Source organism: Triturus cristatus, chromosome 2_1 (assembly GCF_964204655.1).
Source record: "Triturus cristatus chromosome 2_1, aTriCri1.1, whole genome shotgun sequence".
Lineage (NCBI taxonomy): Eukaryota > Metazoa > Chordata > Amphibia > Caudata > Salamandridae > Triturus > Triturus cristatus.
This window is the reverse complement of record NC_140581.1, coordinates 240906462-240925246: the sequence shown is the minus strand read 5'-3', so window position 1 is coordinate 240925246 and position 18785 is coordinate 240906462. Positions and strand designations below refer to the sequence as shown.

Below are 18785 nucleotides of genomic sequence, written 5' to 3'. Positions count from 1 at the left end.
ACGAGGATGGTAATGATTAGTCTACTGGCACAGTTATTACCTGATTTAGGGTACATTTATTACTCTTACTTTTCTTTAATCTAAAAGGGAAAAAATAACAATCCCTTCTCTTTCCTTCTCTGGTATTCCTCCCTCCTCCTATATCTCTGTTTGCATTATTCATGGTTATGGTAAAAAAAATGACGGTTTATACTTGGTCAGTTATGCTGATGTTTTGATTTCTGACTCCATATAAACAAAAAGATTTTTTTTTTCCAAAAAGAGTTAAGATCTGGTGCCAAATCCCATGTCAGGTGGCCACAAATAGACTGATTTAATGTGTGTTATTCCCCTGAAAATGATTAAATAAGTTGCATTGTTTGCGGTAGTGGTCGAAGTTCTGTAAGAGTAAGCTCCATATATAATAATCATCACTCATATTCAAGAGATGCTCTGATGTGAACTGGGCCTTAATAAAGTAGCTTCAAATTATTATATCTATTCAGATGACAACAGTCCACAGAAAGATCTGTAGCAAGGGTTAACACCATATCGACAGGTTGCAAAAGAAAGGATATTAACTCTTAAAACGGGAACAGTTGTGCAATATTTAATGAAACCTGTAAAATGTAAAGCAGAGAGATGGACAGATAGAAATAGATGTTGCAGGGGAAACAATGTCACCGAAATAAATGATCAGCATCTGCAAGCAGTTACTCTGGGTCTATAGATAGTGAAATGAATTGGATGGAATGTAGTCACAACATATGGGGAATACTGCACTTCATTCCAGCGCCACGAATGAGGATATGAGATTCCCAAGCTGAAATCAAGTAATTTTGCAGGTATTTACTGGATTCCATTAAGCATAGCAGTTTAACAGCCCAAGGAGGAATAGGCGGTAGAAGAGAGTGAACATTCGAGTGCATATTTGTAACCTCTTTAATGCATTAGAGACACGGATTCACAGTCTATGACAGGCAATTTGTAGAAGTGTTTCCTTCTTCTGTCCTCTGGGAGAAAGCGAGTCAATATGAAACTTTTAAAAAACACGTTCATGTGAAAGAATCGAGATGCATGTGGTATGAGAGAGAAAGCAGCTGAGGAAATTGGGGAAAAAGAAAAAAAACAAGTAGACTATCAGCGTTTTATAAGAAACATCTTTGTGCCAAGAAGCCTTTTAGTGTAAATGAAAAATGAAAGCCCAAATGAAAAGCGAGAGAATGCTGAATCGAAGTCACTGTGATAATGCTCTAATTTGTGGAGGAAATGCACAACCAGGTGTAAAATCCACTTGTGGAATTTTTCTTAATATAGTGGCAGTATGATGAAAATTTCACTGATGGAAAAAGAAAGTCTCAGTAGCTTTGCGAATGTTGGGGGTGTTTGGGGGTAGAAGATACATCTGCTGCAAATAATACTCCTGCTTGGTGAGAATCCACTTCTCCTGCAAATTACAGGAGTTTCTGTAACCACCGAATACTGTTTGAAGCCCTCGGTTCATCATTATTCCCCAATCTTCAATTGAACTCTTATTTTTCATGTAAATGTGAGGGTTCCTTCACTAAACCGAGGTTTTTCCACTACCAGCCAACTCTGAATCAGGCCCTATGTCTTAAGAATACAGCCCATGACAATATTTGGCCCGAGGGTTGGCGAGAGACTGCTTCATCAGTTCATAGCCTACAAAAATAATATCTGTTGCAGTCCTATTCTATTGTCTGAACTCAGAGGCAATATAGAATAGTCCTTGTGGATGTTATTTAGGGCCAGATGTACGACCATTTCTTTTTTCGAGTTATTGAGTGCGATTTTTTGCAACTTACAATTAGAGACTCGCAAAATGAACTGTACTAATGTGTCTCAGACACATTAGCGATTCTCAGTGGGGTCGCAATTTACATACCTCATCAATATTCATTAGGCAGGTCGCAATTAGCGACCTATTTGGAATGGGCAATGACACAGGGATGGTGGCCTGCTGGGGACAGCAGACCACAATGTCTTTGTTTGCTTTTAAATAAAGCATTTTTTTAAATGCAGTCCATTGTCCGTAAAGGAAAATGGGATACGTTTCAAAAAGAAAAATGAAACATTTCTGTTTCATTTTTTAATAGCAGCCATAGGACCACTGTTTGCTCTTAAAAAAGGCTTTCCCTACTATTCACAAGGGGGAAGGGGTCTCCTGGGGACCCCTTCCCGTTTGCAAATGGGTTACCACTTACTTGAAGTAGGTAATAAACTGAGATTGTTTTGGGGCCGCATTCCAGTTGCAAAACAATCGTACATCCCCCCTGCGACTCACTATTAGGAATGGACGCCCTTGACACGTCCCTTCCTAATAGCAACTCGCAAACCTTATTTTGCGAGTCGGTAATAGTTTACCGACTCGCAAAATAGGGTTAATACACATGAAAAGGCTATTTAGCGGCTTGCAAACAGCACAATTTTCCATTTGCGACTTCTAAAAGCTGTTGTACATCTGGCCCTTAGAGTATAGAAGATGTTGCAACTACTACCCCTGGATGTCTCCTGGAACCAGAGGGTACCACAACATTAAGCTTTCAGATGACTGAGCCTCAGAGTCTCGAGCACCCGTTGGACACAGAACATTGCCACTTTTGTATACCACCCACTTTCTAGAGAGGAACCAATCAGTAGATGTTCTGTGGTACAACTAAGTGTGGCAGACATGTCAATTGTGTTGACCAGAGGCTGCCGCAGCTACATATGTGTTGCCTACCAGTTCTCCGATGCCTACCTTTATTTTACGCTCATGAGATTTGGAAGATACAACTTTTATTTTACCTGTATACAAATATTGATATTCTCCTCATTGTGAAGAGTCAAAGCAGGGCAGTGTCTTCGTATCATCATGGTTGATGGAGGTACAGCTTTCAGTTAGTTCTATAAGTGGCCTTCAATATGGATAAGTGCCTAGTCTTTAAGGAAACTGCACATCATTGCTTTTGCTTGGAATGTTTTCTGACTAATAGCAATTGTACTCTTTTATATCTCCTCCCTAAAGGGTACAATGTGTGCTCTTTTAGGGGTCATTACTTAGCCCATTGTTGTTTTATCATTTGTGGCCTCTTACCATTAGGTATACTTTGTATAATATTTTGATTTCATCTTAACGTTGTTCGAGTTTGGAAGGGGATAAAAACTTGCCTTAAAATTTTAGGGCTGTGGTCTTTAAACTGTGGAGCCCCCCAGCACAGCAGAGGGCTCGTTCCATGGCGGGGACATATGAGCAGTAGAAGAACAGGAATAAAAACAAAGGCATGCAGCAGACACCCCCTGTTTCAAGTTTATATTGCTTAAAGGAAAGAGCCTTTCCACCAGCCTGCTTGAAGGTAAGGTTGTCCTTCACAAAGGTATTCTCATTGCCAAAAGTCATTTACAACCGAAAGCCATGCTTAGCATGTCACCAGGGTACTTTGTGCTTTATGTAGCTAAATTATTACAGCGTTCAATGACGTTGATGTTAAGGGTCTTGGAACAAGCATTTACAAGAAAAACATGCTATGCTATCAGAAATACATAACAAAGAGTAAGTATATAGTATTTTGTCTTTATCCATTCAACTGAACACACATATATAAAAATATGCTTTTAATAACTATATATATGTAGCAAACAATACACATGGATTATTGTTTTTTGGCCCCCAATAATGTTACCTAACTCAATGGCATTCAGTTAACGCCTGCCTGAAAATGGAGCATGCAAGGATTCACAAGAATGGATCTGATGTAGTAGAGGCATAACTCACTGAACTTTTTCTGCGAAATGGAACTTGTGACCTGCATGCTTCACAAGTATTTCAACAACTGCATGATGCTACTGAAATATCCCACTAGGAATTCAGCTTGTGACCTGTAGATTTTAGGTTACCTGTGTGCAAAAGGCACATGGCCATTGCTACTAAATAACATAACTGTAGATAGGTCATGGCTGCTATATGAATGCTAGTGCTTAGGGATTCAGTAAGCTAGGAGATGAGACTTGGCAGTCTCTTTTGTTGTGAGGGCAGAAAAAAGAGCCAGGGTATGCTGGAGAGTGTCAAATGGGCTCTGAGCTAACAGTTCAGTGTGAGGATATCTGATGTCAGCAGAGAGGGCTAAGGGTCAGCTCACATGCTTTACAGGGCCAGTTGATTGGCATTAAGAGTCTAGAAGAGAAGGTGTTATGCGCTCTGGTGGCTGGAAGGGTGGGGCTGCGAGTCTGTGAGAGATGGCTGAGTGTTAGGCACAACTGAATGCATGTGAGGTCTTCGTTAATGAAGGTGAGGGTAGCTGAGAGCCTCTCAGGGTTAGGAAAGCGTGGCAAGGAACTAGCATTGGATTTCTCAGGCCCTTTGCTGGCCAACAGAAAGTGACATATGGTGGGCTGCTGACAAGTAGACAGTATTGGTGAAAAGGAAGAAAAAAAGTAGAGGAAATTTGACAGACTGTGAACTTGTAGACTGGATTTTGAAGCCATTTGAGAGTTCTGATGGCCAGTGATGGTTGGCTTCTGATGTTCAATTGCTGGTCCCTTAGGATTGTTCAAGGGTGTCACAGGACTGGCAGACAACCTCTAAGGTGGGTGAGGGCAAGTGTATACTTCAATGAGGTCTGACTTGGATATTGTCAGGTTCACTGATGGCGTTTATAGACTTGTTTAGAACTATGAGGGCCAGAAGTTAAATGATGGCCAGCTAAGTGCTTCTTAGAGCCAGCAGGGAATCTCTGATGACAAGTTGAGAGCTCGGCTGGCTGTGTCACCAAGCGCAGGCTGAGTTAATCCCAGGGATCAATAGACAAAGTGTATGGTACTGGATTGGCTATGGAGAGGAATGTTGTTTTCTTTTCTTCTTTTGGTCCTCATATCTACTGAGATAAAGTTTCAAAAATCAATAGGTACTGGCCCTTTTATGTCAATTAGTTGGTGGGATTTATGCAGAAAGCAACCAAATTGACCAAACTTGCCATGATTCCCAGCATGCACTATGCATATTATCTGGGTCATATCCCCTGTCAATTATTTCTGTATTAAACCCACTCTATAAACCAGGCCTGGGTGTAGTCCGCGGAGTTTTGCTACACAGTACATCGCAAAGTGACCAAAAACTACGTGGAGTTCTGCAAGTGGCGGAGTGCAGTGCGAACTGCTGTTCATGCTGGTCTTCCAGCCGCTCGGGTAGAAACTCTCCCTGAGCAGCTGCTCGCGTTTGCGAACTTACTGTTCCCGAGCGGGGAACAAACTCCGCTGTACTACGCAGAGCGGAGTTGTCTGCACTCCGCGAGCTCCTCAGAGAGTGGAGTGCAGAAAACTCTGTAAACTCCACGAACGGAGCAGAGTTCAAACATGTAGCAGTGTCCAAACATAAGTGGTATGATGTGAAAAATAGCGATGGACTGGGATGCAGCCCCAGTGATTACCAGTGGCTGAGATTCATTCAAGCATTCCATCAATAACTTTTTGTATACTTTAGGGGAATGGAATAAGGCATTTTGATTAACACTAGATAAACTTCCCGCAGATAATATCACAACCCACAAAAGTCACGTAAGCAGTGTTGATAATCAAAATCAGAAGTTACAAAATTAGGCGTTAGGCCAAAGATGTTGCACTTTAAAACTGCAGCTCCTGCAGCAACTGCACAAAACATAAAATTAAAGCAAATGTCATCCAACTGTCTTTCTCCTGGGAAGAAGCACAAAACTTGTGGTTTAGTTTGCAATGAAAGGCATTAATAGGTTGGTGGATGGTGGAAGTGTGGCAACCATTATTTTACTTGATCTCTCTATGGGTTTTGACACTGTCAACCATGTAACCCTACCTTTAAGAGTCTTCGACACTGACATAAGGCAAATAGCCCACAAATGGATAATACAATTTATGGCTGACTGCCAACAATCTGTGGCCCTGGCCACATTACTCCAAGTACTCAGTTTCTGTGTGCCATTGGGATTCGCTCTATCGCCTCTTTTACCTGATATTTATATTCACCATTTAGCAAACCTTATCCATCTTGCAGGGATACATTTCTACATTCAGTAAAGCAATCTTCCTCACATTCATCTTTCAAGGTAGACTATCTTTGGTGACAATAGTGGTTTGGCCATCAACTTCATGACGCTCAAGCCATCAAATGAAGACTTCCTCATACCTACATCAGATCCATTCTCCTTAGGACCCGTCAACTGGACCCAGTCTACGGGCCCTCTACCCTGCCTGCAACCGCTATATGTGACATGGGCATCTATTTAGATGCCAAACTGTCTCTGAATTCCCAGTTTGCTATGGGGGAGCACCTGTTTCTATCAACTAAATCCTCTAAGATGTATTGTAATGCTCATCGAAAGCAATCACCATGTCCCATACCAATGGTCAAGACTATGCTGATCTATCACAATTCAATCGACGTTGCGGCTCCTTGAATACTCTTGTACATCTAAAAATAGTGCATAATGCAGTAGCACCACTGATCAATGGTCTGTCCAAGCATGATCATATTACGCCTGCATCGAAACAACTGCACTGACTCCTGATCTACTGCAGAGCGATCTGTAAAACGGAGTGATTGCTGACACATCGCACAAATTCTCTGTTCTGTGCATTATTGTTTTCTAACTGTCCCTAAGATGCTGAAAGTAATTTAGGATAAATCTCTCTCTGTTGCAGTAGCCATGGCCTCATTCTTGACCTCTTGATCATTGGTGTGAAACCTTTCTGATAAAATTTGGAAAACGTTTTAAAAACATTTCTATTTTCCTAATACTCCAAACACAACGTGGATGCAGGGTTGCTAATTGTTTTTTCAATGGCAAGAAGCTTACTGTGTGCGTGCACTCTACAAATATCCCTATTCTTATATTTCAGATTTGAACTCTAAGCAGCTGTGCAAACCTTTTAGTAACACTTTGCAGATGACTTTCAAAAGTATTATATCTGGTATTTGTGTTGCACTACTGTAATTTTAAAATAGATGGCATGAACACAAACCATTACAAATAAAAATGCAGCCTTTTGGCTTTATACATGATTATTTTGTTTTGTTTGAAAAAACATATTGTTGTGGGAGCTACCAGAACCTCACCAATATTAAAAAAAAAAAAAACATTGAAAAATATGTGGGGAATGGTTTCCATAGAGAAGCCGCTGAGGTGACAGCTTTGGGGTGAGTGGTATCCAGGACTGTATCATATCTAGTATCTGGAACAACCAGGAGGAAATCTCTTGTCATAACAAAGCTACATATAGTAGTAGAGGAAATAGGAGTACAAAAATATCTCTGTAGTTTATATTCTGTCATTGAATACCTTATAACCCTAGATCTCTGGAGATGTTCAAAGTGTGCCTTATCTTTTAAGAATTAAATTGCTTTTATATTTGACCTCCAAAATAAGTAATGATAATGATATATGTCCATACCAATCATCATTTCCCCTGAAATAGGAAATAGCTGATTAGAGGTGATTTAGCCAAGTACACGATGCAGAGGTAGTATTTATTTATTTATTTATTTATTTAAACAATTTATAGAGCGCACAAATACCCGTGGGTGTCTCGGCGCTACGGACAGAATGAGTAAGAAGTTATTAAGGTGCCACGTTTTTATAAGTTTCCTAAAAGCAGTTAATGTTGGGCATGTTTTTAGGTGTTGGGGGAGAGAGTTCCATAGCTTAGTGGTGGCAATGGTGAACATCTTGTCACCCAGGATGCCTTATATGTGCGAGGAACCTTGAGCAAATTAGCAGTTGAAGAGCGTAAGGTTCGATGAGGCACATGGGGCCGGAAGGCTTTTTTTAGAAAGTCTGGTCCTGAGTTGTGAATGGCCTTAAAGGCAATGCAGAGGGCCTTAAACTTGATGCGGCTAGATATTGGTTGCCAATGCAGCTTGCGGACCACCGGGGAGATCGAGTTGTACTTGGGAGTACCTGTTATCAGTCTGGCCGCGGCGTTCTGCACCATCTGCAATTTCTTAATGATCTTTTTTTGGGCATTCAGGAACAGGCCATTGCAATAGTCAATTTTTGAGAATACTAGCATGCTAACCAGTGTTTTTCCTGCATTTGGGGGAAGGAACGGGAGTAGTTTTTTTATCATTCTGAGAATGAAGAAGGATGATGAGACAATGGTGTTTGTGTGGGCTAGGAAGGATAGCTTGTCATCGAATATGACCCCTAGGTTTCTAGCTTTGGGTACAGGAGTAGGTAGAGGTCCCAAGGTGGTTGGCCACCAAGTAGGGGACCAAGCTGGATGTAGTTTGCCAAATATTACTACCTCCGTTTTGTCGGAGTTCAACTTTAGGCAATTCTTATCCATCCAAGAACTGATGGCAAACATGCCAGTTTGGAAATTGGCTGCAATTGCTTCTCCGTCATTGTTAATTGTGAGCACCAGCTGTGTGTCATCGGCGTAGGTTGTAAGTCTAATTCCATGGGTTTTAATTACCTTGGCCAGGTCCGACACATAGATATTAAATAGTGTCGGACTCAAGGATGATCCTTGTGGCACTCCACACGGGAGGGTAAATGGAGGAGAGTTGAAATCGCCGAGACTCACTGACTGTGAGCGGTTAGATAGGAAGGAGGCCAAGAGTTCCTTTGCTTTGGAGTTAATACCTAAGTTTGAGACACGGTCGATCAAGGTGATATGATCGACCGTGTCAAAAGCCGCTGATAGATCCAGCAATATCAAAATTGCTGATCCACCATGATCCCTAGCGGCTTTGATTTCATCTGCAGCCTTAATAAGGGCAGTTTCCGTCCCATGGCCCCTTCTGAAGCCAAATTGTGTCTCATCTAGAAGATTGTTTTCCTCAATGTAGTCGACCAGTTGCGTATTCATAATTTTTTCAAAGACTTTAGCTGGGAAAGGGAGGTTTGTGATAGGTCGGTAGTTCTTGGTGTCTAGTGGGTCAAGATTTTGCTTCTTCAGCAGCGGTTTGATGGTTGCCCTTTTCCAGACTGTGGGGTAGGTGCCTGTATTAAACATGGCGTTACAAATGTCTGTGAGATTAGGAGCTAATAAGTCAGGGATGAGCTTTAAGACCGAGGGAGGACAAGGGTCTGTTGGAGAACCCGATTTTATTGTTTGGATGTGATTTTTAATTAACTCAGTTGAGACCTGATGAAAATGTGAAAGAGAAGGGGAGTTGTTGTTATTTCCCGAAAGGATTAAATGATTGTCTCTTACTTGCGTAGTGAAATTGTTGTATATTTTGCTGACTTTATCTTGAAATGCAGTGGCCAAGGCATCGCATAGATCTTGGGTAGGCGCGGGCAAGGGATTTGCTGTAGATCCAGATAATTTAAGAACTACTTGAAAGAGACTCTTATTGGAGTCTTGGGCTCCTTCTATCTGATTGGTGTAATATTTACTTTTCTCAGAGATTAGGAGGAGTTTGTATTGGTGTATTGCCTCTTTATATCGTATTTTATCAGTGATGTTGTAATCCTTGCGCCAGTGTCTCTCAAGATTCCTGCAGCGTTGCCTCTCCAGTCTTAGGGTCTCGGAGAAACAAGGCGCTGAAGGAGAAGTTCTGTTTTTTGAGAGATTTTTTAGTGGTACCAGTACATTAATTGCATTGTTTAACCAGTTGGAGTATTTAAAGGAGGCTAGTGTAGGATTGGCTATAGGCTCGTAGTTAGATGCTGACAGTTGAGCATTAAGGAGCAGCTGATTTATTTGGCTCCAGGCTCTGAATTGTTTGGGCCTGCTATGAATAGTTGAAGGGGCGTTTTTTTGTACCTGGATGGTAAATAACACTGCCCAGTGATCAGTCCAGGTCAGGGGTAATGTTTTAGTGATGGATAAATTGGGGTTGCTAGTGAAGAGCCCGTCTAACGTATGACCGGCTTTGTGTGTAGGACCGGTGATCAGCTGTCGATGGGAGATCGTCTCTAGCTCAGTAAGTAGGGTAGTTGTGTCTTTGTCATCAAGATTTTCCAAATGAAAATTAAAATCACCTAACATGGTGAAATCTTTTTCTCCTACCACGGGTTCCAACAGGCTGTCTAAGGAGGTGAGAAATCCTGAACGAGAGCCTGGGGGGCGATATAGAAGGGTTCCTCTGAAAGTATAGGAGTTATTAATTTTTATAGAAAAGGTTAATGCTTCACAGGTTGTACTGGGGAGCGTCTCAATTCTTATAGAGTATCTGTCTCGGTATATAATCGCCAGACCCCCCCCTGATTTATTATTTCTGTCCTGTCTTAGAACACTAAAGCCGTCTGGAGATGCTGTGCAAAAGTCTGGGCCAGATGAAGGGTCTCCCCATGTTTCAGATATGAATAGGATATCTAGTTTGTGATTGACTATGAAGTCTGCTACTTCATATCTGTGTTTGGGAAGTAACCGCGAGTTAATCAGTGCCGCGTGTATATGTTCTTGTTTGAAATAATTTTGTCGCACCGGGGAATTTTCTGAGGTCGTGTGGCTGTTAGTGGTGTTCAACATGAAAGAACATGCGGGACAGCAGAATGGTATGTTAGATTCCAGCGAGCAGGAGTGCAGATGAGGGCAGATAGGGGTGTTGGTGAAGTGGCCAATATTTATAAGCTGGGCACTGGAGTAAACTAATGACTTTTTGTCAACAGCTGGGTTAATTCGGACAGGACTCCTGGCCCTGGGCACGGACGAGGCACGGACGGGCGCAGACGGGCTTGCCTTGTGCGCGCTTTCGGCGCGCCCGCACTGCGCCCGCTGCGCGCGTCCGCTGCGCGTCGGCGCCATGCTGCGATTAAATGTCCAATTCACCCCAAACGCTAGAGCGCCACCCAAGCAAGATGTCCGCCCGCGAATGTCCCTCCAGGAAGTGGCGAGGGTGAGTGGTATTTTTCTCTGTTCAACACTGCTCCCTCCACTCAATCAGCACGATGGTTGCTGCGGTGGACCGGGGAGTTAAGTGAGCATACAGTTCAAATTATTACAGAGGTGCAGAGTTCCAATTCAGTTTAAAAGCAAATGTGCAATATTCATAAAAAACAATGAGGCATTAACGCTAGTGCAGCTATGAAGCAACTAACTTCTGTCTTCATGTCCGCTGCGCGTCGGCGCCATGCTGCGATTAAATGTCCAATTCACCCCAAACGCTAGAGCGCCACCCAAGCAAGATGTCCGCCCGCGAATGTCCCTCCAGGAAGTGTTGAGGGTGAGTGGTATTTTTCTCTGTTCAACACTGCTCCCTCCACTCAATCAGCACGATGGTTGCTGCGGTGGACCGGGGAGTTAAGTGAGCATACAGTTCAAATTATTACAGAGGTGCAGAGTTCCAATTCAGTTTAAAAGCAAATGTGCAATATTCATAAAAAACAATGAGGCATTAACGCTAGTGCAGCTATGAAGCAACTAACTTATGTCTTCATGTCCGCTGCGCGTCGGCGCCATGCTGCGATTAAATGTCCAATTCACCCCAAACGCTAGAGCGCCACCCAAGCAAGATGTCCGCCCGCGAATGTTCCTCCAGGAAGTGGTGAGGGTGAGTGGTATTTTTCTCTGTTCAACACTGCTCCCTCCACTCAATCAGCACGATGGTTGCTGCGGTGGACCGGGGAGTTAAGTGAGCATACAGTTCAAATTATTACAGAGGTGCAGAGTTCCAATTCAGTTTAAAAGCAAATGTGCAATATTCATAAAAAACAATGAGGCATTAACGCTAGTGCAGCTATGAAGCAACTAACTTCTGTCTTCATGTCCGCTGCGCGTCGGCGCCATGCTGCGATTAAATGTCCAATTCACCCCAAACGCTAGAGCGCCACCCAAGCAAGATGTCCGCCCGCGAATGTCCCTCCAGGAAGTGGTGAGGGTGAGTGGTATTTTTCTCTGTTCAACACTGCTCCCTCCACTCAATCAGCACGATGGTTGCTGCGGTGGACCGGGGAGTTAAGTGAGCATACAGTTCAAATTATTACAGAGGTGCAGAGTTCCAGTAAACATATAGGACCAGAGAATAGGTTTAAGGTAGCCCTCTTTGGCATTCCGTAAATGATAATATTTTATACAGGTAGACTCCAGTAACATTAAACGTTTTGAAACAGCAAACTCCAATCTCAATTGAGAATGTGAGATGCATTGAAAGGGAATTAGCAGTCTTAACACTATGCAGACCGAGGTGTCCAACAGAGGACTCAATGTGTTTCTAAACCCCCAAGCTCTATACAATAAGGTGGAGTCTAACTTTGCTTTTAGAACTGTAAGTATTGGAATTATATTGGAGCTATGCATTATAAGGAGCATTGTCTGCATACTCTTACAATACAGTTCGTCAAACTTTTAATACAAGAGAGGACTTGCCATGAAGTTGGTTCTTGCCAATGTTAGAGTTGTCCACAGGGTTGCTGAACAACTGTAAGTGGCCGATTACGAGTTTGACGGTGTGGCGTTGGGACCGTCGCACTGCCAAACCTACGTGAGAACAGCCTGCCATATAATTACTTTTTTAGTCATTTGCAGACAATTTCTTTGGAGTTCCCACGGTGGCACCGTAACTGGAATGTCAAAAATAGTTCCAGCATGGCATGGACTAAAAAGTCCATGCCATGTTGGAACTTCTGTGCATGCACACAGGGGGGCACATGTTGTGCCCCCCTCCGGTGTGCATCCACAGGGGGGGCACAACATCTGTGAGGCACAAGGGGCTTTGTTTCCTCTCCACCAGGGTTATCATGGAAGAAGAACCGTCATGAAAACGATGGCGATCAAACCAAGCATATGGATGCCCCTGGACTGCGGCGCCACAAGCCAGAGAACTGCAGTTCCATGGCAGAGTCGGCAGTCCCAGCGTGGCACGATCAACAGGGACGAAATGTGCAAGACTGTCACAGCCATGCCCCCACAAGTCTGGCAGAAGTAGGGCCACCAGACTAGTAATCGACCCCATATATAGATTGGGGAAGACCTTCAGTATCACAGGAGTAAAGTAAGAGATGGATGAGGACCATGGTGTTTCTTATTGTGATATAAGAACAAATGGAAAGGTTGAAAGAGTTATGGTAGCCTCAGGAGCACTTTTGAGAGGTGAGGATAGGCTATATGTGCACTGGAGAGACAAACTGGAATATTCCCAGTGATGGTCGACATTAAGAAGAAGATAGAGGTGGGGGATGTAATAAATCTACCATCGAAATTAAGTGCCAAGCATTAACTTCAGTGTATATGTGGCCAAAGAGGAAGGATGTTTACTAACCTGTCCTCAACAGAGTGAACTGCGAATAAAACTTGACCCCAACCATCCAAGTCAGGTGTTGAGTTTAAAAGGAGGGGCAGGAAGAGAAGCATTCAAGTTGTGGAAGAAAATGCACCTAGATCTATTCATAGATCAATTTAGATTGGAAGGAATTTGAACACATGATTATATTACATGAAGAGGCTGGGGCAGATGTACATATAGTAGGGCCAGTTCCTTTGCATCAAGGTCAGAGTTGAGAGAAGAGCTAGATCAGTTCTGCAGGGAGGGGATCATAGAGCCGATTGAAATTCCTGTTGTTCTGGCAAAGAGGAGGAGTGTGTGTGTTGATCTAAAGGGCAACTATGGCAGAATGTTGAGGCCAAAACTAACTAGGCATACAAATATTGTTAAAAAACAAATATTATCAATATCACCTTTCTATACATTGAACATAATATACAAAAAAGTTGACTTAAAAAAATAGTCATAAAAATATAGAACAACATATCTCAAAAACATAATAAAGAAATGTACAATACCGAAAACACATTAAAAATGATGAAACATGACTCAAACAATGAAAACAAAAATATTGCCAAACAAAATATCAATAAAATATAATTAAAAATAAATGTATATAAACACATTATTAAACAAAATAAATAAAGAATATATACATAAATAAGGACACAGCCCAAAAAAACTTTATTAGGTGTTTGCCATATAAGTACAAAAAACTTTTCACATTTAACCAAAAGAATATAGAGTTCCTTAATTACAAAACAAAATAAAAACGTGAATATAAATATGCAACAAACTGCTACGCAAGGATCCATGACTGCCTGAAAGCCTCACTCTACAGAAAAACTGCATCACCCTGATGATAAAAAGCTCCAACACCTACTAAGTAAACATTTGAAATATTATTATAACTTAAACTGAACCCATGAAAATATATAAAATTGATTAATCAAGAGATATATCACTAATAATTATTTAATTAATTAAATCAAATTACAGATACCAAGACCTGAAAAAACACATCTGCTAGTGGAATAAGAAGACATGCTCCACAATGAAAAGAGAATTCCAATTAGAACAGGATATGTAAGAATAATTTAAAAACTGCAAATATACTTAAAAAAAACCACAAAATAATACCCAACCTTTTTCAAAAGAAAACATGAACTGCAAAAATAGTAAAAACTGATAAATAGCTTTAAACTAAAATAACTAAAACAAAAGACTTTAACAGTAAAACTGAAAAAAGATCAATAACGAAATGAAGACAAACAGAGAAACAACCAGAAAAAATAAGAAAAGCGAATAGAGTATATGAGTTACAGCATGTATTAAAAATGTAATAATCTCTATAAACCTAATTCATTATACACATTCAAAAATAACATATTTTCATACATCTATAACTCACAGATATAATTTTGAAAACTGCAACATATGCAATGTTAGACAAGGGAAAGTCCTTCAAGCCACAAAGTGATACATCTACAGTAACAAAATTAGAAATTAAAGGAAACATTGGAAATGTGCTAAATATTCAAATGTATAAAGATAATGGGCTTCATCCATTTGACCCATCCCCCCCCCCCACCCCCTGGATTTCATCACTTTTTGACTACTCGGTTTCGGACTGTTACTGTAAATGAGTCTCACTCACTGTAGATTTCATGGAAACGGACTGAGAATTCTAAACGCTAGTGTCCGCCTGTTAAGATAAGTATGCTCCTGTGCGGTTAGGCTAAGAGGCTCTGGACTGGTCACACACTAATAAATGAGAACACGCCTGCACAAATGTATGCAGGCAGAAAATAAGAAATTACCGATTGGCTCAGCCCGGTATCTGTGCACAGGTAGTCTGTTGCAGAATGGACCCTTATGCTGAACTGGTGAAGGCCCTATAATGTGAGTGGGCTTTTATAGTGTAGGTGTGCAATGCTTAGCTGAAAAGAGTAGGTGATTTACTGAATTACACAATATAGGCAAAATATGCTACACAGCACAGTTTCCCCCTATGTAGAAATATTAGTGATGTGTCAAAATTAAGGTAAACATGTACCTTGAGTGCAGATTCACTGTCCCTTTTGTGAATACTGTACTCCTTGTGGCAGTTGAAGAATTATCATATTTCCGTGACTCAGTTTATAATCAGATTACAGGCCGTTTGCCAGGGCATGACCCAGTTCCTGGGAAAGGAAGGGGTGGAAAGGAAGTCTGCATGTCCTAATTAGCTCTTTATACTGCACTTCGCCTGGGCAAACTCAAGCCCACAAACAAAGGAGAAAGGCCTGACCTCTGAAGCCAAACTAAGGAGATGCCTCTCCTTTGAAATTTTGGTGGGAAGGGATCAGGCAGCTGTGTCAGTCTGGAGCGGGCGGAAGCTATAAGTGAAGATCTTTTCATAAACCACTTCAAGCTTCAATGATTTATTGAGTGTTGTAATGTACATGCCGACTGGGGGTACTAGCCCTACCACTTCCTCTGATTAGGAAGTCATAGTGATTAATGCATTGAGTTTGTTGAGACAATATGACCATAAATATTCAGTAATACAGATGGAATCTTTAGCCTTTTATAGGGGCATGACATACTTTAAGCCAGCGTTTCTCAAACTGTGGGTTATGAACCACTGGTGGGTTGAAAACCGATTTTTGGTGGGTCGCAACACTTCTGATTGTCTATATGTAAGTTACCATATTTTCTGCTTTCTCAGAGGAGCGGTAAGTTGCAGTTCATGAAGCTAATCCTAATGGGTCATGTACTCACTGTAACCTTCAGAGTGACGTGTTAGTATAAAAAACTATGGGGGTCATTGAGATGGTGGTGAAACCACCACTGGCAGCCTGCCGGTGGCGGTTTCACCGCCATCATGAAGCACTTCTCCACCCACGAAATTACAATGGCGGGTGGTGTGCTGGGGGATGCGAAGTCCGTCCGCCACGGGTCCACCACAGGCAATCGTTACGATTGCCTAGCGGACCCACCCTGCATGAACAATATGGTGGCGGTGCCTAGCAGGTACCGTCCGCCAATTATGATGCTGCCTACACACCAGCCGGTGTATGGCGGTGAAACCACCAATCACAGGCTGGTGGGGATTGCATTTTGGGGACTGTTGTGGGCCCCCCTTGTGTTAGGGGGAGGTGGGTGTGCACTGGGGGGGTACCTACCCCCTACATTTACCTGCACCAGGTGGCTGGCACCGTGTGGTGCCTGCCATGTAGTGCAGGGAAATGCAAACAGTGCATTTTGGTCATTGCGGAGGGTGCTGCAGCCAGCAGCACCCTCTGCAATGTCAGAGATACACGATGCGACCGCCACGATTGCGATCGCATCATAATCTCATGGCACATTACAGGCGAACGGTCCCAAGCCCCGGCACGATGGCGGACGGACGGAAGTCCGTCCGTCATCATAACGAGCCTCTATGTTGGATGATTTGAAAAGCTTTTTTGAACACTTGTGTGAAATCAAGAACTTCAACAAGTCAGGCTGTTGTAATTGCACTTATATGAAAAGCTGTGCAAGGAGATGGGGAGTATCTAACAGTCATTTTTTCTGCACACTGTGGTATGTTTGTTGCTCAGGGTGAAAATGCTTACCAGACTTGCAGAAATCTGCAATGGAGGAGGAAAGCAACTACATTGAATCATTGTGTGACAAGGACTTTGTTCCAAAGCTCACATATTTGGCAGACATATTTTTTAAAATTAAACAGAATTTGTACTTACAAAGAACGGAAGGAGTCGCTATTGTAACAGGTCATGACAAAAGTTGAGGTTTCATTAAAAAAACTTGTATTGGGAAGGAACAACATTGAAGATCGCAAGTATGCATGCTTTGAAACATTTGAAACCTTTATCATCGAAAATGGGGTGAAACCAACTGATGGCATAATCTCTGATCTTCGCATATTTGAATGCGTTAAAAAAAAAAATAATGTCACTTCCTTGAAGAGATGAAAAAATGTCAGCAAAATAACTGGATTGTGAATCCATTTCAGGGGGACATGACGACTTGAACATCAACAAAGGCAGAAGAAGAACACGGTGACCCTTCCTAAGACACCTCGTTAAATGAATTTCAATCGCCCATTAACACAGTTATGGCTGTCTGTCAACAAACATGGTCAACTCTTGCTACTGAAGCTGTGAAGGTGCTGCTTCCTTTGACATTGTCATACATCTGTGAATTTGGATTTTCAGCGATCGTTTGGATCCAAGTCAAATTTAGAAACAAACTGCAATTGTCTAATGCTTTGTGCCAGAAAAGAATTGATGTGGATGTCAGTGCCATCATCAACAGAGACCGGAAACAAGTGTACCCTTTGCAAATGCCTCATTATGACAAATGGATTGTTTTTTTGGGTAAAATTATATTTATATTCATAAAAAGACAGTATTACAAATAATTACATTAAAAAATCAGCCCTGCCTTATGGCCATTAAAGCTAGGTGGGTCATGAAAGTTCATCATTCTAAAAATTGGGTCGTGGTTGTAAAAGGTTTGAGAAGCACTGCTTTAACCACTTTGTGTGGGTTAGAAAATTAATTGTCGGCGAGACAAACCACAGGTGGCCTTGATTTCAACAAAGAGGACCAGCAAATCAACATCTCCTATAGCCAAATCAGTCTGCAGGTTGCAAGAATTCATGTTCTGAGGAGAGTTCATCCACATGAGGAGGAGTGTGATAACAGTTGGTAGTATGTCCCAAGTGGAATGGGAGATGGATGGATTACATACCGGGTACACTGGTAAATCACCATATTATGATTGCCTCTCTCTTTTTTCCATAATTTGTTTAATATGTTTTTGTTTTCCCATGATAACGTTTTTTCTTCCGAGGTATCAACCTCAGTGGCCCCTTTAATCCTGGTGTTGTGGGTCTTTCTAGTACTTAATTATATATTATGCTTTTTTAGTCAAGTTTTGACCTCTTTCTTGGGTGCAGGCTTCTCGAAAAAAAACTTTGGTCTTTTTTCAAGCATCATACATTAGTGGTGGAACCCTAGGTAATGTACCTAATTTATCACAAAAGTGTGTGTAAGCCTGGTGTAGGGAAAATGAGTACATTATTCATCTGAATTCAAAAAATATCCTAACCGTGTGTCAATCTAAGAAAGCTTGGCTATCATGTTTTTCTGTTCTGTAAACTGTACAGATATGTGGTTCCAGAAAATTGTCTAGAAGAGTGGGATCAGTAGCTAGTGTGATATGTGTAGGGAAAAATTCCATTTGGATTATTGGATCCATTAATCAAAGTGCCTGTAAGAAGCGTCCGGTTGCATCAAGTTATGTTTATTATTAATTTATTTCATATTGTATTATTTAGGGAACAATGCTGGTCTCGACTGAGCTCTCACATGCATCTGGACAACAGTTCCCACTGGGAGGCTACAGAGTGATGTGGAAATTGTGAAAAGATGTATTTATGAAGCAAATGTAGTAACATTAACAACCATATGGTATCGTTAGATTATTAAGTTTCTTTATTATTTCAAAAATTGTTTTTCCTGCAAGTTTCATTTTCAAAATGTGTTCCCTGTTTATGTAAGACCTTGTCAGTGAACAGATTTCCCTGTCACAGCTTTTGATTTTAAGTGAGTCTGCCTCATGCCTGTTAATG

The 18785-nt window shown here is 41.6% G+C and overlaps 1 protein-coding gene across 1 annotated transcript in view; it reads left to right on the top strand.

Moving 5' to 3' along the window:
• Window positions 1-18047, top strand: part of LOC146864034 (uncharacterized) — a 39888-nt gene extending 21841 nt beyond the window's left edge. Inside the window, exons 2-3 of the mRNA XM_085640705.1 lie at window positions 3164-3335; window positions 17163-18047. Coding sequence (XP_085496831.1) covers window positions 3164-3303 — 140 coding nt within the window. The 3' untranslated portion in view covers window positions 3304-3335; window positions 17163-18047. The remainder of the gene's footprint in view (window positions 1-3163; window positions 3336-17162) is intronic.
• The last annotated feature ends 738 nt before the right edge of the window (window positions 18048-18785 follow it).